Below are 25,379 nucleotides of genomic sequence, written 5' to 3'. Positions count from 1 at the left end.
CCCTTATTACAGCAGCTTGCTACAGTGGGATTCGTTGCAATACTACTGATACTCGTGCTTGTCATAAATCACAGAAAAGCAATGGTATTAATATTCCTTGTCTTAGAACTCAGCATATTTAAGTGTTCTTGCAAATTAACTTTTTTTTTTTGCTATAATCAAATAAAATATGCCAATAAAATGTTGCCAGTTCTGGCATGGAAGAATGGGACTGATCGTACAAGGCAACGCAGGGAAGCGTGCTTTGATCAATTGCCCCATGTCCCAGAAGAGTTAATGGTAATCCCATGCCCTTCCCACATTAGGGCTTCTGCCTCCTCTACATCATTCTCTTTCCTCAGCCCTTCATGACCATAAGCCAGGAACTGCATCCATCCTTCCTGCAGGGGCAAAAGTTTTCTGCAGTTCTTCAGAATTTTTCTTAGTAAGTCATTTAATGAATCTTCCAGCACTCTCACTTAACTTTCAATTAAATTCCTTCTATGATTCCTTCTAGGTTAAAGATGAAAAAGAGGTACACAGTGACTATTTAACAGACCCATGTTGCTCTAAATACACGCTCTTTTGTTTTAACTTTCTTCACTCTTGCTCAGCTCAGTTTCTTCATATAACTTCTGCTGGGACACCCCAGCTGCTCCCACAGCCAACTGAGTTCTCACAGGGAGTCAGATCACGCCAAACCTAACTTAGATTTTACAGGAAAATTACGTGATACTTTGAGGATACTGATGGGTTAAGAATGGGGATCAACGATGGGACTGGAAAACAACAAGCTATCCGTCAGACCAAACCCAGATGGAACACAATGACCATTTTCTGGGATTTCACTGGCTTACATTTTCCATGCGATCCCCAGTGGATATGAACACATCCCAAAACCACTATCATAAATGTGACTGATGAGCTGCCAAAAAACCAAGGCTTGAAAAGACGTAAGAATACATCTGAGTCATAGGAATCAGCGTAAGGAATCCATTGATCCAGAAATAAAAGATAATAATAATAATAATAATAGTACTGAAACTACAATAATCTCAATATATAAGCAAAGCAGGGTTTGTAGAGAAAGTCTTTTTTTTTTTTCTCTTTAAAAAAAAAAATGCAATCAACTAATGAAGTTGGGAAACACGGTAAAATTTTGGATACACATGACAAGATTTACTGAAAGGTTTATGTTGCCTGAAACCCTTGCTAAATTCAGTGACTGGTCAGTTCACACCTATCTGAAGCAACCAAATATCAGACAAAAAATAATGTTATCTCTTTCCAACTGGAGTGGCTAACCACAGTATTAGGTCCCGTATGTTGCTCCAAGATGAAGAAGAATGGTGGTGTAGCCAGGTATCTTTAGTTACTCAGCAGGAATGTAATGAGTCCTGTTTCCCTAACTGCAGCAGAAATAAAGAAATGGAACATTTTGTACTTTCCCTTTCTTTCCCACAGCTCCAAGTCCATCTCAGATGGAGCTCAACCCCCAGAATGGTTGAGCTGTGTCCCCACCTCACCCTCCCCATGCAGCTCCCTGCTTTCTGTTTGACGGTCGCTCTCACGGCCCTTTTCACTGGCACACCACCTTGGCAAACCAGTAGCAAGCAAACTCTGTCCATCACGAGTGCCCCGACTCTGTCCGTATTTGAGCATGTTTCTTACCGCCTCCCAGAAACCATAACAATGATTTAAAGCAGGATGTCAAAGTTCATCCCTGAAAATAAAGGGGAGACTAGTGGGAGGTGGTCAGGATACAAACCCCACCTTAACGTTGCCAGATCTCACACTGCGACGTGCCCGCATAGATACCAGCGCAATGCAGCTGTGGCGCTACCATTTACAGGTGTCGTCAGCGTTTTTCACATCCTGTTAATCCACTTATGGAATTGTCGTCTTCTCGTCACTCAAACTTTGCAACCCCATGTCACCTCTGACGGTCCAAAAATTTAATTTGTAAGAGAAATTGAACACTACAACCCTTCCAAAGTGAACATACCTGTTACACATAATCAACGTAGCAGCCAATCATGACTACCTGTATTTTCAATCTGTGCATGTCCCTAATTGTCTTAATTGTTAACAGAAGCATGATAATAATTTTGAGCTTCTGTTACATTTATTTACTACTATATATATTGTTTTTCCACCTCAGGTAGCTAACCAGTATTGACTGGGACTCACAGCTGTACTGGCCGTGAAATGATGGAAGAGTCAACAAATGTCCTCCATATCATGGATACCAAAGTAAGGGTATACTCAGTAATGTAGTCTTAAATGTTTTGCTTGAGCAAGTGATGAATTATTTAAGTTATGAGCATTTTAGTACTTTTCTAGAAAACCTATCCTCTCATCACGTTGATCCTATTTAGCCACCCTAACAGCTGCTTCGTCCCTGTGCTTTAGATATCCATAGACAGGCACCCTTCTTCTCAAACCACAGAGCTTCTTGATATCAAGCGTGTAGTCAGCTCCACTGAAGACAGCATTGAAGTTCCTGCTAGAAGACATGTAATAGATATTTCCTTCTGTGTGTTACCTTGAATAAAATCCACAAAATCTCAGAGCCTCAGGTTTCCTTTTCTGCAAAGTAGAGTAATATTTACTTCATAAACAGGCTGGCAGCAGGCAGAGAACCTTGAATAGCAAATGAACACTATATAAGTATTCCCACTTAACACTTGTCTAAATAACGCTGGAAACTTTTGCAAAGATTATATGTGTTCCTAGAGCAATGAAAAAACCCGCTCTTTTATTGTTTGGAATCAATTAATTTCAGTGTGGCTGTGATATGAAAGCAATCATCAGAAGTGTCCACAATGCAGAAAGATTGAATGAAACTGCCTCTACTGTGATAACCCAGAAATTAGAAAGAAATTCTAACATAAAAATGCTAAAGCTGCGCAATCATAGGCCTGAGTGAGGAAAACATTGAAGCCTATGTGCAAACCCACTCCTTTTCAGAGGTTCTCTGCCTTATTTTCCTTAAGAGACTCCAGCTCATGCTTAAGTGCTTTCCTCAGTTGGGATCAATGCTTATTATACCATATTTACCGTTTGGGGATAGCAGAATTACTTTGGAATTCAAGTAGTATCATAAGACAGAAGTATGAAGGTTCCCTGGCCTTTAGGATAGTTTCTGAATAAAAAGTCCCTCCTGAACCCTGAGAGTCAGGACCGTTCAAAGTTTCAATGGAAACCTCATTAGCTCTGAGAGTTACAAATAACCATTTCCAGTCCCTCAAATCTGGAACCAATAAACACAAAGACCACTGAAACAATTTATGTCTGTCTCATTTTTGATGCTTTACATATATTTAATGAATTTGAGGTTTGACTAAATTCTTTGATTTCTAGCCAGCACCTTGGCAAAATTTCCATTCAGTTGAGGGAAATCTACTGTAGGGTTGCCCAGAGAGGTTGTGGAGGCCCCTGGCTCCCTGGCAGTGTTCAAGGCCAGGTTGGATGGGGCTTTGGGCAACCTGGGCTGGTGGAGGGTGTCCCTGCCCATGGCAGGGGGTGGGACTGGATGGGCTTTGAGGTCCCTTCCTACCCAAACCCATCTGGGGTTCTGTGATTCTATATATTCAGCGCAGAACTGGGGAATTACTTATGACTGCACGAATTAGATCTCAAAAGTTTTGGAGAAGATACACCATCAGTAGCAGATACTACTGCATAATTGTAGGCTACTGTCACCTAAGCTACATTTGACAGGAAAGAAAATATACTCAGCATTTGCTTATAATGATTTTTTAGTGCTATGCAATAATATCTAATGCCTTCCAGATGCACTCAGGACAATTTGTTCATTTCACTCAGTAATCAAAATCTGTTTTGACTAGCAAGTCCCTATTTAGTTTTTTCTGTAATCATTTTTCTTAATGGGAGTATTTTCCAGATGTTGCGTTAGTCTAGTCATCTGGGACCTCTTCCAACTCCTGTGGAAAGTTTGCTGTCATAAGCTGTCATTGGCGGTTTTGTTTAACAAGCCGCCTAATTAGTTAACCCCAGCGTAGTTACAAAGCAATATATAAGGCATCTGAAACATCACCGAGAGGGGACATATTCTTTGTTAGGTAAGTGTAACACCTACCTCTACTCCGAGCGTTTTGCTCAAAGTGCTCGTCTTCAAAAGGAAAATGAGGAACTGGAACAGAAAAACCAGACAAGTTTTCCTTTTGAAAGATTTACTTTTATCCTACATTTCCATTTGATATACTTAAACACTAGTATTTCGATGATAGATTATCATTTATAAGGTTATGCTGCTTAATAACTAATGTTTTGACAGTATGTTTTTACTTTACATTTGTATTTATCAGTATTATAACCTTAGAAACTGTTGTACTGATGTGCATCCGTGTTAAAAGGAGTAGGCTGTGAATGTACTTTCCACTTAGTAGATTTCTGCAAAAAAATACTACTTTTACTTGCTAATAATGAATTTTCCTAGTCTTACTACAAAATTTAACAGCTCATTGACTAATAACCAAGAGAGAATTTATGGAGTAATTCTAAATTAGAAATTTGTTCTTGAATAATTTTAGTATTAATTTTATGTTGTTATTAAACTACTATTAAAGATGTGCAATGCAATTTTTTAAAAATTCTGAACCAATTAATTGAATTGCATGTAGTGATGTAAGATTATTTCTGTTTAGGGATGATGACGTACCTGAAAGTAATGATCGTACGGAACATACTTTGTGTATCCCTGGTGATCCTTTCCCTGTCCTTGATTCAAGAAGTGTCTTCTGAAGGTACTGTAACGTGCAAAGTTGAAGGGACGGTGTCTAGGATACTTGACAAATAGTAAGAGTACTTCAAATGCATCCTCATAAAATTACTAAATTCTAGAACTTTGCATTTACTCAGGTGTTATGATTCAGTTTTATCATCACTGAATATTTTCATAAATACACATTGGTACAGCATGGTCCTCTTTTTCGGAGGGCTATCATGCAAACTGTGTATGAACCTGCTACTTTTTCTGTAGACATATTCTACAGATCCTGTTGCCCTCAGACTTAGCCCAAGTGATTTGCAATATGATTCGAAGAAGAATCTAAAATTACAATATCCATGTAATTTGGTTAGAAATATTTAAATACCATAGGCTAAGGGAAAGGAATGTCTATACCATGCTAAAAGTGCTTTGCCATTAAATGCACTGTTATTACCACCACCGAGGGCAATTTTGCCAATTATTTGTCTAATACTACAGATTTTTGTTTACTCTCGAAGCTCTGTCACTGATTTGTAACTAGAGTGGCACGGTTACAAAGAGATGGAAGAACTTGCAGCCTGGCAAGTGCTGTGCTGTCACAGCTCTCAAGTAGCCGTCAAGTTGTTATAGTGATAAAACTGTATTACTTACTGGTAGGAAATAATTTATTGCAGCTTGGTGGCAGAAAATGTAACATTTGGCTATCTGAGCAGCTCACCAGGGCACAGCAGATGTTCAGTTTTACCTGCAGGGCAGAGCACCCTGACACTGCCCCCTCCATATTTGATGGGATGATTTTCAGCAAAAAAAAAATCAAGACTCTTGCCAACAGCAGCTACAACCACTCAGGCGGTTTCCTTAGAAGTAACTCCATAGCTTACAAGTCATAAACTTAAAGCAAACAAATGAAAAGGTGTTACTTTTTGGACTTATCTGTGTTTTCTTCCCGTAAGGGAAGAAGGATGCGATATATATTTGGCACATATCCAGAAAGGAAGATTCCTAGCGTCTTTTTTTTACCTCCCCTATTAAGGGCCCGTTAACTTGTCCATTTAGTCCCCAGTCCTGCTTCATTATTTGTAAAGAAGTGCTAACAAACATACCTAACTACTGAAAATCACAACAGATTTTTCAGGGGTTTAATTATTTGTTATCCCACTGTCTTCCCTCAGGCACGCACACTTGCGGCCTGCGTGCTGTTAGCAATTGTCTTTGGTGTCACGTTGCGTTACGTGTTGTTTCTTGTTATTTTCTTGTTGTTCCTCAATGTTCCAGCTGATAACCTTAACTCTGTTTGAGCTTGCTGATTGTTCAGCTTCTTTCTTTGTATTTAAGGTCACTTCACTTGTGGTCCCACATGTTTCATTTCCCGAAGAAGCTGTTAGCATGTTCTGTTAGGGGAGGTTTCACACAGGCAGGGTGGTCGTTCCGGGGTCAGTATCTGATCTGGCAGCGGACCGTAACAACCCGCTGCCGAGCGCGAGCGCTTGCAGGTTGAGAGCAGACCTCCCGACGTCTCGCTTACCACCGGCACCGTTTGGTACTACCCAGTGTTTCCCAGCACTACGGCAGTCTAGCAGTAAAGCCGTCGTGGGATCAGCTCTTACGTTACTCCGCTGATAAGTAATCTCCTAATTAACAAGCGGAAAGTGCTTTAGAGCAGATTGCAGGACTAGAGCCCAGCCGTTCCTGACCGCAGAGTCAATATCAAATTCCTCTCTGACTTCAGGGAAAAAAATAATGTAGAGGGCAGGCAGCTTGCAAAAACTGCCAATAAAAACGGCTTCAGGGAGCTGTATTTATGATGACAGCACTCACCAGCTTGCAAGCAAAACTGATTTTTGTTTTGTCGTCGTGCAGAACGTAACAAAAAGTAAAATGAGCGTGAGGCACGGAGGTGCGGGCGCGCATCTGTAACCATACATAGGGTGGAGTAAGATGGAGACTAAGTCTGCAAAAACAACGCAGTGCCTGGCTGATATACCGCTTAAGGTAAATCTGCACGGGCTAGTTTGGCTGTCAGGACTGGTGTTGCCGTATTACTGAACCAGTCCCCGGGGATTCGTTAGCGTTTGGGAGGAGCAGGATAAGTTACCCTCTAACCACAGCGCGGTGCTGCCGGTCCTCAGAGCAAACCTCTGGGTCTGCACCGGGCCCACAGGTTCTGCAATACCGAGGGAGGAAATGGCGTTCTGTAGAAAAAAAAAAAGATAAATCTCACTGCTTTGCCGTTCAGCGTTTCCTCACGTACCATTTTGGTTTGGCAATGCTTACACCAGTGTTGTGTGATTTTAGATTTATCAAGCTGTACAGGGAGATGTGGGGAAGGGTATTCTAGAGAGCATGACTGCCACTGTGATTTTAACTGTCAACACTACATGGAGTGCTGCCCTGACTTCAGGAAAGTCTGCACAGTGGGTAAGTTCCCAAACCCAGCCAGTTCCTATCGACCAGACCCCCCCATTCCGTTCCTCCCACCCCCCGCCACACCAGCCTCTCTCCTCCGAATGCTTACATGCCTCCTTTCGTTTGCTGCGTCCTTGTTCGCTTCTCGTACGTGTATTGTGCTCCCTCCCAAAACCTCAGTGATCACCCCTCCCGACCCATTCCAAGAAAACGGTGCATCCGCAGGTTGTCGCCAGGAAAAGGGTTTTGCTTTTCAGAAGAGCAGAGCTAGGCAAGGCTGGGGGAAAACAGTTTACCTGCCGCTCGTTTCCTCCTTGGCGCCTCTCTACGCTGTTTGTCTCCTACACAAAACATGGGTAAAAGCAAACTCGGGGTTCCCCGGGAAGAAATTCTGGGACATTCCAACTCACGCTTGAGAGGGGTGGAGTCTGTAGGGTGTAATCCAAAGTCAGAGGGAATCTTTCCATGGATAGACATTTATTCTGGATCAGAACCACGTCCAGAGTTTGATGAAAAAAGATGGTTGGATGGGTATTATTTTATGTGCTTTTTTTACATGCAAAACTGTAGAGTGCAAATAAATACAGACATTTCAAACTGTTTTACTGAGAGTTAAAAAATATTTTCTTATGAATCATCAATGTCAAAAATACCAGTGATTTAGATCACTGCAGTTTGTTACACTGCACTGTAGTTCTGGTAAGATTAGAGGTGCAAGATAAAACTTCTGAGATCCAGCAATACGGGCCGAGTGCTGTTCAAAGCAGATGCAGCACTCCCCAAAATTCAAATTCTGCCCCTCCGACACACGCTGGGAGCACTTGCACTTTGGTCTTCCCCATCCCGATTCTGATTTCTGAGGGGACGTGGGCATTTTTCATAACTGAAAGTACATACTGAGGCATTTTAATTATGTAGGCTATTTATTTATTGTGGGCTGGATTCTAAAGGTATTCTGGCATCTAGGTAATGTCTTAAGGAAAAGTTTAAGGCTGGAGGATGTTTTTTCCTGTTCTACCCTAAATCACTGAATTTGGGCAAGCACAGCAGACACCATCCTTGGAGGACGCAAGCAGTCTGACTGAGGACTGTTGCTCAGTTAGTGTGTTTGGTGCTGACTAAATGAGAGAAATGTCAAACACTGTTTATGAACAAAACGGCCCTAACAGTAGAAAATAAAACCAATTCTCACCTCTGCACGTGGGATGAATCCACTGGCATCAACAGACTCACTCCGCACCTACGCTGGTCAAAAGGCGTTCAGAACCTGCCTATACAGTAATCATAATTTTGCTAGATTTAATTGTAAAATACGATTTTATGCCCTGCGTGCCGCAAGGGCTTTGGTAGAGATTATGTACAGAAAAGATACAGGAGAAGAATAACAGATCATATGGTGAATTCTGGAAATACCAAGTGATAGTTAATTGTTGGCTCAATCCTGTGAGATGCTAAGCAACCTCAAAAAATGTCCACTTCAGGTCAAATGTAACCACTTCAATTTAACAGTTAACTAAGGACCTACGAAAGGTACTACTGAATGTTAATAAATATGAGATTGTAATGTAATGGAAATGTTTAGGGTCAAATTTTGTCCTTGTGAAAAACACAGCAAGCGTGTTGTGCTGCGGTCTGTAATGGCTGCGCACGCACTTTCCAAAACAATTTGGGCATTATTTAACATGAAACGGAAGTACCGTAGTGACTGAAGTTATCAGAAGTTAATCAATAATGAATTATTAAAAGCATGTGGTTATTAATCATGTCAAAACATGGTAGATACTCCTTTAGTACTAATAATTTAAGAACTGTATTAAATAGACTGGGATAACATTTCAAAAATAGTCACTTTGTATAACTTCATTAACTCCTTCACTCAATTAAGCCACAGTATTTGCCCAGAGACACCAGGTACGCCTGGTCACGACCTATTTAGGCAAATTATTTTTCAGAAATGCTTTGGTAGACACACCACTCGCTGCAAAGTGGTACCCTGATGAACACCTTTTTGGAAAGCCAACCCGGGATTTCAGTACTACCCTTGAGATGATAGCTGCTGTTTGATGAGGGAAATGGATGGGACCTGGCTAAAGTAAACTCTGAGGTCACATTTTATTCCACTATGAATTCTAACTGGTCTCAATATACTGCAATGGCCGAGTGCAGTTCTGGTTGTACGGCCTGATCCAGTCCCCACAGTTACACAAACAAGCCCTGGATCAGAGCAGAATAACCACCTGGTTTTATGACGCTGTTCTTTACGTCAGCTTAAGCAAACGACTTCACTGTAGAGAGGTCCCAGCGTAAAATGTGAGCTAGCCCAAAATACTAACTCTTGTTCTGCCCTGTGCAGCGGTCTCCTGCAGAGGACGTTGCTTTGAAGCCTTTGAAAGAGGACGAGAGTGTGACTGCGACGCAGACTGTGAGAGGTATGGCAAATGTTGCCCAGACTACGTGAAACACTGTAAAGAGGGTAAGAAATTTCTTTATCGCTGTATTGTTCCTAGATGTATTTAAATAGAGATGCTTTGCGTTATCATAAAACATTAACTGTGCGGGTTTCTTAGGACACGTGAAGTTAGTTACTGAACAAAAAAAAAAAACCCCAAACGAAACCAACAAAACCTAATTTCAAAAATAAATTGGCCATTTTCTCGAGCATGAACACTTTACGGATGCATAAAGGTAGATTAAACTGGAAGCCATCCCCAAGATATGAATCCTGAGGGTAACGTTTTATTTTGCCTTAGCCTCTTTTGGCACCAGCCATACTCTAATTTACTATATCAGAACCGTCACCCAGAATTATACATGTAAGGCCAGGTTTTGCACGTGCACTTCCACTCATGCGACTAAAGGTCCATCAATAATAGAATCCAAGGAGAGAAGCTGGGGGAATGAATGACACATTGCAGTAAAAAGTCTAGCTCATCTTACCAAAAAAAAAAAAAAAAAAAATAGTAACCACAGAAGGTCCAACTCCCTTGAATTCCCCATCCATCCAGAAGTGGAGAACGCCTACCCCGTGCGTTGGGATCGCACTGCTTGATCCCTGCCTTTGGGTTACTGCAGTCACGGGCAGCCCATAGCGAGAGATGTCCGAGGTCCTGCCCACCGCGAATCCAAAATGGGAAGGAAGAGCAGCCCAACACAGAAACCGGTCCTCTGGGGCAAGTGGGATGAACCGTGGGATTTGCCTGGTTAGCAGCAGTTACACATTCCCGCTGCAGCAAGAGGAATTTTAATGCACATTTCACAATTTATTCTGTCCTTCACTGCAGAACCTGATGGGTTTTTGTTAGCTGAGCACTAACGTGCAGATCTGGAGGAGCAGTTTCACTTCGTGTAGCTTTAAAGAAACTAGCAATTGAATTCTAGTCTAGAAAATACCAACAGAATATGTTTCATCATGTCCTTAAACTTTCTGCTACTTATGGACCTAAATTCAGTTCTGCAAGCACACTTGGCAAACGTGGCTTGGCACGGGGTTGCTGCATTCACAGACCAGACAACCTCCAAGGCAGCCAGTTTCCAGAGCGTGCAGTTTAACAAACAAGATGAGTTACGGATTATCATTTGGTTCCCTTTACCAACCACTCCCAGTCCCCAAGTGCTGGTATAGTGGCGTGGTTTTGCTGCTCGGTTGCAGCGTAATTTATACCGAAATAGATTCTGCATTCAGCATTTTTTTTGACTGGATGTCTAGAAGAGGGTAAGTGTCTTAGAAGTGCCTTGAGGTGAATTTGCTCCCTCTTTTTTGCTGGAGCTTAACACGCACAAACACTCACAAACAACAGCAGTTTCACTTGTTCCTCAGTTCAAACACATGAAAAGTTAACCAACTGCTCATAATCTTAGAGAGTTTCTGCTAGTATTTTAGTTACTTAACTTTGCTATTAATTTTTGTCAAAAAAACCCAACAAAACCATCCCCAAACCCCAGCCTACCGCTCTACTCAGTAGTTTAGTATTTTTGCTACCTGTGAGTAACTGAGAAACCTGTTACACCCTTTGGAGTAATGCGATAACTTAAGGCTACGCAGTGAGCTTTCATTTTGCCATTTCTGCATCCTCTGAACGCTTTGCTGTGTGCAGTGGAGCTAAGTTCACAACGTCTACCTTTCCTACCCTCCCGAAGCCCTGTACCCCCCCGAATACACACGCAGACACAGTTAAGGACTGCTCAAACATTCCCGATCCCCCACCGATGCCTCTGAAAGCCGATTCAGCTCCCAAAGGGATTTTACTCAATGTCTCTCTCAAGAAAAGCTTCAGGATATAGTCCACCACCCAACTTACTTGCTGTGACTACTAGCTTGCTATGAAGGTAAATCCTCTGAGACCGTGTTCATCACCTCCTGAGACAGAAGTGCTGCTCCTTTTGTAAGAAGCAGTAACCAGCTCCTTTAGTTGGATCAAAAAGATGCCGCAGGTACCCTGAGCTCCATCACGCTTTTTTCACAACTAACAATATCCTTCTACAAGGCTACGTAGAGTGGGAAGAGAAAGTCTTGCTTCCAGTTGTACAATTTGACCCAACAATGAATTAAAATATATTTTTTGGCTCTTACTGAACACAAACATCCAGTTTCTCCTAAAACTCAACCTACTAGAAGTTAGCTTAATACCTAGACCTTGCATTGTTTCTTTGGTCCATGCCTACTTTGAAGCTTCTGCCTCTTTCAAGGAAAGAATTGCTTTCAAGATGTCTCTCTGAAATGATCGCTTATGTGCAGAATTATCACATGTCTGAAGAACTACAATATAACTAAATCTTCAGGGGATTATCAAAGGAAATGCTTGGCTAGCATGGCAGCTCTCAGAGGTACACTATAGTGAGTTAACCCCAAGACATCTGGAGTCAAAAAAATAAGCTGACAAAAAAAGAAAAATTAGACAAATCTTCAGAATGTAGAGCTCCACTCAGAATTCATCTTTTTCCCACCTCAAAATTCACGTTAGCAAACAATGTCTCACCTCAAAACTTCCAGGAAAAAAACGTTTCTCCTGTCTGTGATTAAACAGTTGGGCATCCAAAGGGTATTTTTCCTTTCCTCCCCTCATGCCCCCCCCCCAGATAATAAAGAATCCTATAGATAGCAAGAAACTTAGATTTATATGGAAGATGATAGTCACTGATATTTTGTAACCACTTTCTTCTTATACAGTTGACACCAAGCACCTACAAAGAAAAACTCTCCCATTAACAGATTATTTTATTTCTTTCAGCACACACAGTAAAGCCATCACCTAAGACTCCTCCGGCAAACAAATTGACATCTAAAAGGTCATCCAAAAATGAGGAAAAGAAGCCAGAGGAAGTAACACAGCCCCATGAAGTTATGGAAGGTAGGAAAGCATATGAATGAAACAGGATGGGTGTTACCTGAAGGAACATTAAAGCCCATTTTCCTGCTCTGGAAATAGAAAGCCGATGCGAGACATTACCAGACAGTTACCAAGCTTGGAACCGCTCGGTTTATAAACTAATTACCTCACCTAGACCTCAGGATACTGACTTTGGAGAGTTCACTTCACACAGATGGTGCACTGTGGTGATGTCTCCTGCGTCTATCTTGGATTTGCACACACACCTTCCAAAAAACACGTTACATGCCGTTGTCCGTCTTGGACCCAGTCCACGGCTGGAACAGGAAGGGTGGTGTATCTTGGGACAGTGATGAATTGGCAGGACCAGGACTGAAAAGTCTCCTAGCAGGTTTCTGTAGCTTTAATCAAACCAGACCTCATGCAGCTTCAGAAAACACATATAATTTATTTTTTTCTGAATGGAAAATATGTTGCTTTCCTCTGATTTTTGATATTCTGTTCCAGCATTTTAAGCGATAACTTGGGAGATTCAAGTTTGAACTTGAAACCTGAAGTAACAAGTATGAAATAAGACTAGAAGTCAATTTTGGGCAATATTTAATCTTTAATTTTTATTTTAAATTTGGAGTACTTACCTTGCTGCTGTGGCAATTTCCTATTACAAAAATCGATATAGCGGATCAAATGAAACAAAATCAAGGAACTTCAAATAACCATTAACAGGATCCCACTTGGCTTGCGGTATTTCAGACACATTGGGTGGGAGGGAAACCTATTCTGTAACGTTCTGCTCATACCGCACCGTTTCTACAATACATTTACACAGAATAATAAATTTATTAACAAATTTACACAGGGATTATTTCGTACACTGCAGTATTATAAGTTCTTCCAGTCTGCTGGAAGAGACACTGCACCAGTCATCAGGCTGTGACCATCAGCAATAGCTCAGATCTTTTTAGATTTTGAGATTTGTTCGAAAGCTGAATGACATGGTCCCAAACCACGTGATGCTGCACTTGGTTTTTTCAGGTTTTCAAGAAACAAATGCTAATTCAGTTGTAATGGTAGACAGCAGCACAGCAGGAATCGCAGAGAAAAAAAAAAAAACCACCCTGTGTGAAAACAGAACCGAACAGCTAAACATCACAGACATAACTCGCGGCGAGAGATTAGAATGCAGAAATGTTTACTGTTAGTTTTTGCTGAATATAACTATACTAACAATTGTACTTAAGTCAGTGTAACTACATATGCAAGAGTCTTCAAGCTGTAATTCACAAAGAGGAAAACCACCCAAGATACAAAGATACAGTAGGAGATGCAGTCAGGTGTCTGTACCCCAAAAGTTAGTTTTCTTCTGTTCCCCTAACTCTCTCCTACAAGTCCAGGTGATCGGTGCAGGTTTTTGTATAATTAAAGCCAGAGGAACAAGTAAAAGAGCAGGCTGAGAAGGGAAGTGTCCCATTAGAAGAACTGTATTTTATAGTGTGGTTCCCCTTCCATGAAAAAGGATGGAAACACCAGGTGGCCTTACCCACAAACACCAAAGCAGCATCTGCCATGCTGCACTCGGAGTTGCAACAGGTTAGCCAAAAGTCTTACTGAAATACTTACTTAGCTAAGCTGCTGCAAAGTCCCATGCAGACAAAAGGAATTAACATTTAATTAACATTTAACCCAGTCCAGGTTCATCTGGATCTTCTAAATTATTTATTCTTTTAAATTATTTATTCAGCGGCACCAACGACCAAGGCAGACTCTCCCACCACCCTCAAACCTGAAGACACAACCCCTGCAGCCACAGAAGCACCAACAACCAAAGAAGACCCTCCCACCACCCCTAAGGTAGAGGATACAACCCCAGAGGCACCAACACCCAAGGCAGACTCTCCTACCACCCCCAAACCTGAAGACACGACCCCTGAAGCCACAGAGGCACCAATGACCGAGGCAGATTCTCCCACGACTCCTAAGGTTGAAGATATGACTCCTGAGGCTACAGAGGAACCAATGACTGAAGCAGATGCTCCCACCACTCCCAAAGTGGAAGACACAACACCAGAGGCCACAGAGGCACCAACAACCAAGGCTGACTCTCCCACCACTCCCAAACCTGAAGACACAACCCCAGAGGCCACAGAGGCACCAACACCCAAGGCTGACTCTCCCACCACTCCCAAACCTGAAGACACAACCCCAGAGGCACCAACAACCAAGGCTGACTCTCCCACCACTCCCAAACCTGAAGACACAACCCCAGAGGCCACAGAGGCACCAACACCCAAGGCTGACTCTCCCACCACTCCCAAACCTGAAGACACAACCCCAGAGGCACCAACAACCAAGGCTGACTCTCCCACCACTCCCAAACCTGAAGACACAACCCCAGAGGCCACAGAGGCACCAATGACAGAGGCAGACTTTCCCACTACACCTAAGGTTGAAGAAATGACACCTGAGGCTACAGAAGAACCAATGACTGAAGCAGATGCTCCCACCACTCCCAAACCTGAAGACACAACCCCAGAGGCCACAGAGGCACCAACACCCAAGGCCGACTCTCCCACCACTCCCAAACCTGAAGACACAACCCCAGAGGCCACAGAGGCACCAACAACCAAGGCTGACTCTCCCACCACTCCCAAACCTGAAGACACAACCCCAGAGGCCACAGAGGCACCAACACCCAAGGCTGACTCTCCCACCACTCCCAAACCTGAAGACACAACCCCAGAGGCACCAACAACCAAGGCTGACTCTCCCACCACTCCCAAACCTGAAGACACAACCCCAGAGGCCACAGAGGCACCAACACCCAAGGCTGACTCTCCCACCACTCCCAAACCTGAAGACACAACCCCAGAGGCACCAACAACCAAGGCTGACTCTCCCACCACTCCCAAACCTGAAGACACAACCCCAGAGGCCACAGAGGCACCAATGACAGAGGCAGACTTTCCCACTACACCTAAGGTTGAAGAAATGACACCTGAGGCTACAGAAGAACCAATGACTGAAGCAGATGCTCCCACCACTCCCAAACCTGAAGACACAACCCCAGAGGCCACAGAGGCACCAACAACCAAGGCTGACTCTCCCACCACTCCCAAAGCTGAAGACACAACCCCAAAGGCCACAGAGGCACCAACGACAGTGGCAGACTCCCCGATGACTCCTAAGGCTGAAGATATGACTCCTGAGCCCACAGAGGAACCAACGACTGAAGCAGATGCTCCCACCACTCCCAAAGCGGAAGACAGAACCCTAGAGGCCACAGAGGCACCAACACCCAAGGCTGACTCTCCCACCACCCCCAAACCTGAAGATACAACCCCTGAAGCCACAGAGGCACCAACAACAGTGGCAGACTCTCCCACCACTCCCAAACCTGAAGACACAACCCCAGAGGCCACAGAGGCACCAATGACAGAGGCAGACTTTCCCACTACACCTAAGGTTGAAGAAATGACACCTGAGGCTACAGAAGAACCAATGACTGAAGCAGATGCTCCCACCACTCCCAAACCTGAAGACACAACCCCAGAGGCCACAGAGGCACCAACACCCAAGGCCGACTCTCCCACCACTCCCAAACCTGAAGACACAACCCCAGAGGCCACAGAGGCACCAACACCCAAGGCTGACTCTCCCACCACTCCCAAACCTGAAGACACAACCCCAGAGGCCACAGAGGCACCAACACCCAAGGCTGACTCTCCCACCACTCCCAAACCTGAAGACACAACCCCAGAGGCCACAGAGGCACCAACACCCAAGGCTGACTCTCCCACCACCCCCAAACCTGAAGACACAACCCCAGAGGCACCAACAACCAAGGCTGACTCTCCCACCACTCCCAAACCTGAAGACACAACCCCAGAGGCACCAACACCCAAGGCTGACTCTCCCACCACTCCCAAACCCGAAGACACAACCCCAGAGGCACCAACAACCAAGGCTGACTCTCCCACCACTCCCAAACCTGAAGACACAACCCCAGAGGCCACAGAGGCACCAACACCCAAGGCTGACTCTCCCACCACTCCCAAACCTGAAGACACAACCCCAGAGGCACCAACAACCAAGGCTGACTCTCCCACCACTCCCAAAGCTGAAGACACAACCCCAGAGGCACCAACAACCAAGGCTGACTCTCCCACCACTCCCAAACCTGAAGACACAACCCCAGAGGCACCAACACCCAAGGCTGACTCTCCCACCACTCCCAAACCTGAAGACACAACCCCAGAGGCCACAGAGGCACCAACAACCAAGGCTGACTCTCCCACCACTCCCAAACCTGACGACACAACCCCAGAGGCACCAACACCCAAGGCTGACTCTCCCACCACTCCCAAACCCGAAGACACAACCCCAGAGGCACCAACAACCAAGGCTGACTCTCCCACCACTCCCAAACCTGAAGACACAACCCCAGAGGCCACAGAGGCACCAACACCCAAGGCTGACTCTCCCACCACTCCCAAACCCGAAGACACAACCCCAGAGGCACCAACACCCAAGGCTGACTCTCCCACCACTCCCAAACCTGAAGACACAACCCCAGAGGCACCAACAACCAAGGCAGACTCTCCCACCACTCCCAAACCTGAAGACACAACCCCAGAGGCACCAACAACTAAGGCCGACTCTCCCACCACTCCCAAACCTGAAGACACAACCCCAGAGGCACCAACAACCAAGGCCGACTCTCCCACCACCCCCAAACCTGAAGACACAACCCCAGAGGCACCAACAACCAAGGCCGACTCTCCCACCACTCCCAAACCGGAAGATACAACCCCAGAGGCACCAACAACCAAGGCCGACTCTCCCACCACTCCCAAACCCAAAGACACAACCCCAGAGGCACCAACACCCAAGGCCGACTCTCCCACCACTCCCAAACCTGAAGACACAACCCCAGAGGTACCAACAACCAAAGCCGACTCTCCCACCACTCCCAAACCTGAAGACACAACCCCAGAGGCACCAACAACCAAGGCTGACTCTCCCACCACCCCTAAAGTGGTGGAGGCAGAGTCAGACCCTCCCACCACCCCTAAGGTCAAGGGGAAGACCCCTGCAGTCACTGAGGCTGACACCACCGCCGTACAGAAGACAACACCTACTGAAGTGACAACTACTGTCCCTGGATTAGTAACAACTGCTAAAAGAGACACAAGCACCCAGAGCGGTGAGGTGGTCCCAACAACTAGGAATGAAACCCCCGTACCTGAAGCAGACGCAATGGTTTCAGAAACAATAGCAGAAGCAATGACAACTCCTGCACCCAGCACAGCTGCAAAAGACACAACGGCAGCAGTACAAAGGACGGTGGTACCTGCAGCTGGGGCTACTGAGATCGTAACAATAACTGACAAAAAAGACAAACCGACAGCTAAGGCTGTTCCCACTCCTGGAACCAAAGGGCCAACAATTAAAATAGAAACAACCACAGTGATCAAAGAGAGAACAACACCCAAGAAAGACAGAACTACTGTGCTTAAAGACATTTTAACATCACCAAGTAGGAAAGACACAACTACTGTAACTATGGTGACAACAGCTAAACTGGGTGACTCTCCTAAAGGGAAGGACGATATTCCAGACACGACTCCTGCAGCCAAGCTAGCCGTCACTGCAGCAGCTGAATCGGAACCAACTACTGTGGGCAAAAATACTGCGACAGCAGCTGCGGACAAAGCAGTAACCCCAGCTAAGCAAGACAAGACCCCCATGCCAAAAGAGACTTTAACGACTAAGAAGGAAGAGAGCCCAGCGGGAACAGCGACTGTAGTAACAACAGCAGCTACAACTCCCATGGCCAAGCCCACTCCTAAACCCAGGGTGATTGTAACAACCACCAAAAGAGACACAACTACGGAAACTAAGCAGACTGTAACAGCATCAGCCAAAGAGAGCACAAGTACTACTTGTGTTGTTGTAGAGACAACAACAGCTGGCAGAAAAGAGGTAACGACCAAAAAAACTAGTGTCACACCTGAAAAAGAAATGGAAGATGCCACCGAAAAGGCCCCCATTATTGACACAGTAGAGGAAACCACAGTTACCAAAGAGACCTCCACAAGAGATAAGAAAGACACAATAGAAGAAATGTTTATTGTTTCTAAAGGGACGTCCAAGCCAACTATACATTTCCAGGAGGTTACCGACACAAGAGATGAGCCTCAGCCAGCCGACCCTGAAACTCTGCCAGCAGAAGAGCCCGAGATAAACAACAAGCCTTTAATACAGATTGCGGACTTGCCGAGTTTAACTGGAGAAACACAAGGTAATTGCATTCCAGCAGGTACAAAAGCACCAGTGACTCCACCAGAGAGCACAACAAAGCACGCGAGTAAAGGACGCGCGAGACCTTTCTATCTGCTGCCGCAAGAATGTGGCACGGTGGTCAACCATAACCACGGTGGTACGGCTGCCAGCATCCTGAACACGGGTACCCCAGTTTCCGATCGTGTCGTGACGGAAATTCTCCGTGTAGTTCAGAGCGTGACCTTGTTTCAGTAGTTGGTTTCGGTAATTGGTCTGGCCGAAAAATGTTTGCTGTGAGTATTGTAGAAGGTGCAAACAGAAAAGTCAATGAAAAAGAAGATAAATTTCTAAGTCCCGTGAAAACATTGGTTGGGAGTCAGGCACCATTACTCACGGTACCTGAGCTGTTATTTGTAGTCACGTACAAAAAAGTCCGGTAAGACAGACAAGAAGTCTTTTCCTTGTATTCTCTTCCCTCTGTGCTTTTTGCCACAACATTTCTCATGTCCTCAGTGTTTATTTTAGCCAGATCCAGCCCCCAGGTGCTTGGGCATTTTTTCTCAGTTGTGTATTGACTGATATTTTGTGGTGAAAAAAAAGAAGTTTTTAAGATGGAAAATACTGGGATTTTTGTCCAAACCAGATTCATCCTTCCTTTATATTTAACTGAAAATAAATGAAAACATTTTTTTAAGAAATAAGGAGGAGGATGATGACCTACTAGAGCAGCTTAGAGAAACGTCAAGTAACCATCCCAGAACAGGAAGAAATTGAACGAGGGAGGTAGCACGCGATGCATTTATAGGTCTTTTTCTGAACTACAGGTACTCAGGTAAGCGCTAAGTGAAGATAGCCATACCTAGTGAGGTAAACGGCTGGTCTGGCACTCCCGGGACCAAAACACGAGGCCAAGCTTTCCAAGAACGCGTCTCAAATGCGTAATTAAACGCTTTGCCAGGCAGGGCCCTGAAGGACAGAGAGCCCTGAGCGTCGCCCGAGACAAGCGACAGCAGTTGACAGCCCCAGCGCCACCAGCGCGGTTTTTGTTAAATGTGAAACGAACCCAACCCACTGTATTTTGCAGCGAAGAAGGACGAGAAGGACCTGTGCAGCGGGAAGCCGGCGGACGGCATGGTGGCCCTGCCAAACGGCACCCTGGCCGTCTTCCGAGGTAGGGGCAGGAGCCGCCTTACCCCCTCAGCCGCATCCTGAGGGCAGGAGCGAGGAAAGGCGGGAGGGCGATCCTCCTCTCCGGTGCCTTTCTCCCTGCCTCTCCCTGTCTGTCTGTCCGTCTGACCCCGTCTCCTCCCGCCGCGCAGGTCACTACTACTGGCTGCTGAACGGCAGGAACCCGCCGACGACCAGCCCCCGCCGGATCAGCGACGGCTGGGGCATCCCGTCCCCCATCGACTCCGTCTTCTCCCGGTGCAACTGCGACGGCAAGACCTTCTTCATCAAGGTGGGGAGCGATCGGGAGGGCGGCTTGGAATAAAGAGGACAGGTTTTGAAACGCAGCCCCCCAGAAGAGGAGCCTTGCCTTGCTCTGGGTTGCTCGTTTTATTGAATAAATGGGGTTTTCGAAGAGCGTGGTGGGTTCGAAGGTCTGTGGGGGAAGTTAAGTGTCACGTCCCCAGGCCCCCCTCGTCTGCCTGGGGATGGTGCTTCTCAGGGAAGGACTCCGCTCAGAGGGATTTTCCTCAGTAACACGCGAGGAGACGGAGCACCGACGGAGTAAGCGGTAATTGAGTAATATTTCCATAGGAGCCGCACTTCAAAAAAATCCAACTCTTTAAAATACGGGTATTTTATCGTGTCTTTCCCTTGCCCGCACGCGGCCTAAATTAGTTCCTTATGCATTTCCCTTCCTGAAAGGAGACGATAATGAAATACGCCACCTCGTTAAAGGCATTGTACCGTTATTCCCCAATTAATTGCTCAGCCCTGGAATTCAAGCCGCTTTTTCTGCCTGCGACAAGCCGGATTTGAACTGTTTGTTCAGTGACCGCTCTTACAGTTCATTTCCAAGAGACTCTTTTCCTGCTCAAAGGCGGTGTTAAAAGACTGCAGAAGGTTATTTTATGAAGTTGTAATATTTTTTCCCCATTTTTAATGGCTGTAGGAGGAATGGTTCCAGTTTTACAATGTAGTTATCAAAACACCAGAGTTAGGATTATTTTTCATCTCTCTGGTGGAGCTGAATTACCAAAAATGAGGTTCCTCTAAAGCTGATCTTTTCCTTCCATCACCAGGGTCCCCTGTACTGGCGTTTCACTAACGGCGTAATGGACAGAGGTTATCCCAAACCTCTCGCAAACGGATTTGCAGGGCTAAGTGGGAAAATAGTAGCAACCCTCCCTGTGGCAAGATACAACAGCAGACCAGAATCCGTTTATTTTATCAAAAGAGGTATGTCTCGTATTTCAGAAGTTCACCGATGATCAAAAAGTGCTTGAGATGCCTTTGGAATAAACCACCGTTTCTCATGACTGAAATCTTTCTTTCGAAAGCAGAACTGTAAGCGATCTCAGAGTGAGCTAGGTGGTCAAAAAATAGTCTGAAGCTCTGAAAGTGCGTATGACAGATTACTTACGGATCTTTAAGTGCATTTTAAAGTAGACAGGACTGTAAGGGACAGAATCCGGCATCTCAGCGGACAAACATTGAAATAAATTTTCTCTGGTTGTAAAACTCTTTTAGCCTCAAGTTAATTAGAGAAGGGAAGGCTTTAATCTTACTAGTTCATAACTAAACCAACTTCTCACTTTACATTTTAAATTAATGTGATTTCCTTATCTGATATGAACGACATATTGCCAACATAAGAATTATCTGAATTTAAAAGCAGAGGTTAACGAAATGCACATCTTTCTCTGGACTGTAGCCCTCTTCTCATGCAGCCTAAGGTAACGGTCCTGCCCTCTCCTGCTGAACAGGAAGGGTGGCAGCAGCAGCAGCTCCCCCGGAGCTGTGGACTGTTGGATTTAGAGAGCAAGGCTTTTGCCTCAAAACGTAGGCACGGGTAGGAAAAGCTGAAGGCTGCAACGCTGTTCATTTCCTGCATGTGATGTGGCGATCGTGCGATACGGACATCGATGACATTTTCATATCTGATCTAGCTGGGAGGCTGGTGGGTTGTTTGGGTTTTTTAAGCAAAGGGAACTAATGTCTGTTTTAGATGGCAACATGCAGCAGTACGTGTACAGACAAGAACCAGCCAAGAAGTGTCAGAGAAGAACCCAGGTTACCGTAAGATACCCAGCATATGTCCCGAGACTTGTAATAAGGAGACGCTTCCAACGTGCAGTAAGAACGCCAACCGTCATTCAGACTGTCAGAATGAACCCATATCCATCTGGTAACTTACGTTTATTAAGTTTCTTTTATACAACCGCTTTAAATCTTAGTCTTTTCTGAAACACAACATTCTGATCAATTTTTTTTTTTAAATATAGCACTTTTAATTTTTTTTTTAATCCAATAGATCTCACTTGCTGTAGATTATAGCAGCAAAAGATGGCTTGCAGCAAACACACTGACAGCTCCTAACCTAAGTTTTCTTTTGCTTGCAGGAGTTTTGCGTAAGGAAATCAAAGTGACAGCCTACTGGAGAGGGCTCCCGAAAGTAATTCATTCAACTATATCACTGCCCAACTACAATAAGCCAGACGGCTACGATTATTATGCCTTCTCTTACAGTAAGTTAAAGCTAATGCAAGTTACTATACATTTCAAAAGACTAAGGGATGGGGAAGAAAGAAGCCCATGTATCCCTCAGCTTTCTGAAGCATGAGGTTAGCGCTTGTCATTCCGCAAGACTAATTTTAAGCACTGCTAAAAACTCCTGAGAATTAAAATGTTGCCTGTACTCAAGAGATGTTTCTATTAAAAATCAATAGTTACAGGACAACTAGCAGCAAGTGGTGCAATGATTCAAAGTAGCCAGTTGTGGAATGCATTGGCAGAAGAGTTCAGGCTCATAAAGCAACAAAAACCCTGACACAGTATATTAACGATACAGTGAAATCCTCCAACCACTACACATCCATAGTTTCTTCACTGGCTTCCACGGAACTATGTTTCTAACAAAAAACCCCCAAACAACAAACACTCAAAAAAGAAGGGACATGAACCATTTTGCTTCCCAGGAAAATATTATTTATGATTCCAGATTAGGTAGATCCTTTCCCTCTAGCCAGGGTCATGTAAAAGCATTCCTCACAATTTTCTGGATAATTCAGAAAAAAAAAATCTCTAGGAACTAGCTGTACCCAAACAGAGGATACTAAAGTAAGTCACTGCCAGTATCCAAATTCACCTTAACGTCTGCCAGTTCCCACTTGGGGACCAGACTTCCCACTTTTGTACTCAGTGCAGGATTGTTTTGTGTCTAGTTTGTTTGATTTCTACCTTCTTAAGACTATTTCTGTGTTCTAGCAGTACAAGAGTATTCTACCCTACCCCCTGTTCTTGGGACAGATTTAATGATTAGCAGTGCTGTAGACCTTAGCTAAACACAAAGAAGGACATCTGAAAAATAAAGTTGAGGACAAAAACTAATTGGTATAGGCTCTCAACTCCACATATGTACATAGAATGAAAAATTCATGCCTAAATGAAACTAAAGGAAGGCTTTAGCTTCAAGACTCTTCCCATGTACTGAATGTAGTTTCTGGAATTTCATTCTGACGTATCTTCATTTCAGATCGGTACTACAGTTTGGATATTGGCAAAAGAATAGCAAGACCTGTTACCGCTCTCACAGGCAAGACGGTATCCAAAGACTGGTACAACTGTCCTAGCAAGTGATGCACAGCAGAGGATGTTAACAAAAGATGCCATTTGAATATTGACATTTTGTCTAATTTTATTAATAAAGACACTGAAATGTGTGCACACAAATCTAAGTAAAAAATGCTGCTTTAAGCTCTGGCTTCATTACACTAAAGCAACCACAGGCAAACTGGCATTTTTGTATACACAGCTGTAATGACTTCACAGATCATTTAACTAATATTTCCTCTGTTCAGGCCGCCTCTGCCTCCCATTGCATGAGTTACACCTGTGTTGGGAAAGAAAACAAATGCATTAATAGAAATCCTTTTCACCCTTTTAATCAACCATGGGTACATGTGATACTTCATCCCTCCATAAGGAATTGCTACTGCAGCGGAGCAGCTCCTTTCTGGTAAAATTCAAGCTCCCCCTTCCTCGCCTAGAGCCTGGCAATACGGATACATCCTACTTCTGTCATTTCAAAGGACGGTGTTGACTTGTGATCCCATCTCAGGCCCTGCACCAAAAGAACAACTATAGCACTCTTGCCATAGTTGAAATCGGTTAGTCCTTCCCATTTGCTGTTAAAGAATAAGACAGATTTTCCTCCTAGTCTAGGTGCACCTCCTCACTTTTTGATTTTTCTTTAAAATACCAGATACCTAGGTTTCAATGCTACTATCAAGTCTTCTCCAATGTTAAAATAATGCCAAGCTGAATATAATTCATCTAAGGATTTTGTTAATACCTAAGTTGCAAACAATAATTTATTGTCATGGTTTAACTCTACACTGCATTACAAAAATCTGTAAGACCGCCATAAACTTTTTTTAAAAAAAATCAGTGTAGGACATAGTGAGATAATAACTGGAATCCCTACGTACCAAATGGGAAACATATGTAATGTTGAAAACAAAGATCATTTTTTAAGATCTCCTTTTAAAAATTTGCACAGTTGAAGATCTACTGCACTTTACTTTCTCTCCATTGATAAGAACCAAGTGCCACGTAAGAAGGAAGTTTGCCTAAAAACCGCTTGGACTAACATAGCAAAAGGCATTACAGAGCTCTTAGGGTAACACACTGAAAGCTAGGGCAGGGATGCTCTGCTATTTAATGCCTTACAAGCAAACACGGGCGTATAAAGTAGTACTTCACATATGGTCCCCACAGGAAGAACGTGCTAAAAACTTCTTTTGAAGAGTCTGAATCTGAGCAATCACGAACACTTACCCCTCTGTCTGTTGAACTGACGACCACGAACACCAGTTCTCAGTGTCGGGGGCTGAAGTCTGACACGCCGAAATGGCTTGGGCTGATTACTGCTTGTGTCTGTGAAAAAGTGGAAATGCAGGAAAGAATGTCTGTGTCTAGTACAGTTGCTCACGGTTAATGTTTACATGATTTGATACGCATTATGCTCTTGAATTTACTTTAACGTTATGAAGGTGCATCCTTATTTCATTGACATCTTCTCTGATATAAATAAAAGCCTCAAAACAAGTGAGTTTGGGATTTCTTTCATCACCTAAATAGGCTAGGTGGTAAACTGGTAACTGAACAGTGATTTACTTACTGTTCTTTGACAATTTAATTGAATGAAAACACATTTTTAAAGCTGACATCACACAGAATAGTGGATAGAATCACCAAAGGATCAATAACTTTTGATCCTTGAAGCATTATTCTAACTGTGGTCTACTCTAGTTAACTGTGGTCCAAGTAAAAATTGTTTGCCATTAAGACTTAAAGGCATCAAAATGTGACCTTGCTCTAAGAGTTCTATCTTATTTTGTGTTCCTTGGCTATCAGCAGTGCACGATGCTGGTCCAAAAAGTTTCCACACTTAATGGAAAGGTATGAAACAATTGGTTCCA

At 44.1% G+C, this 25,379-nt stretch overlaps 2 protein-coding genes across 4 annotated transcripts in view; one reads left to right on the top strand and one right to left on the bottom strand.

The window, feature by feature from the left end:
- The first annotated feature begins 4,651 nt into the window (after positions 1-4,651).
- On the top strand, positions 4,652-25,005 carry PRG4 (proteoglycan 4). The gene is made up of 11 exons (XM_054833720.1): positions 4,652-4,748; positions 7,010-7,132; positions 9,474-9,593; positions 12,349-12,468; positions 14,210-18,748; positions 19,814-19,900; positions 20,049-20,188; positions 20,979-21,135; positions 21,905-22,084; positions 22,299-22,424; positions 23,432-25,005. The coding sequence occupies exons 1-11, from the start codon at positions 4,652-4,654 to the stop codon at positions 23,533-23,535; spliced, it is 5,793 nt and encodes a 1,930-aa protein (XP_054689695.1). The 3' UTR covers positions 23,536-25,005.
- The window catches only part of TPR (translocated promoter region, nuclear basket protein), a 42,552-nt gene continuing 39,249 nt past the window's right edge, over positions 22,077-25,379 (bottom strand). For all 3 annotated transcript variants that reach the window (XM_054834122.1, XM_054834123.1, XM_054834124.1), the window contains 2 exons: positions 24,736-24,834; positions 22,077-23,788 (listed from right to left, as the gene is read on the bottom strand). In XM_054834122.1, coding sequence (XP_054690097.1) covers positions 23,733-23,788; positions 24,736-24,834 — 155 coding nt within the window. In that variant the 3' untranslated portion in view covers positions 22,077-23,732. The remainder of the gene's footprint in view (positions 23,789-24,735; positions 24,835-25,379) is intronic.

The sequence above is a fragment of the Grus americana genome, chromosome 8 (assembly GCF_028858705.1).
Source record: "Grus americana isolate bGruAme1 chromosome 8, bGruAme1.mat, whole genome shotgun sequence".
NCBI classification, from domain to species: domain Eukaryota; kingdom Metazoa; phylum Chordata; class Aves; order Gruiformes; family Gruidae; genus Grus; species Grus americana.
This window is presented reverse-complemented; position numbering and strand designations above follow the sequence as displayed.

What these genes read in the sequence shown, in the direction of transcription:
- PRG4 (XM_054833720.1), top strand. Translation starts at nt 4,652, where the DNA reads ATGATGACGTACCTGAAAGTAATGATCGTACGGAACATACTTTGTGTA. An exon ending in TCAAGAAGTGTCTTCTGAAG is followed by an intron (nt 4,749 to 7,009) that starts GTACTGTAACGT and finishes GTGTGATTTTAG; the next exon opens with ATTTATCAAGCTGTACAGGG. An exon ending in GCCCCATGAAGTTATGGAAG is followed by an intron (nt 12,469 to 14,209) that starts GTAGGAAAGCAT and finishes CGACCAAGGCAG; the next exon opens with ACTCTCCCACCACCCTCAAA.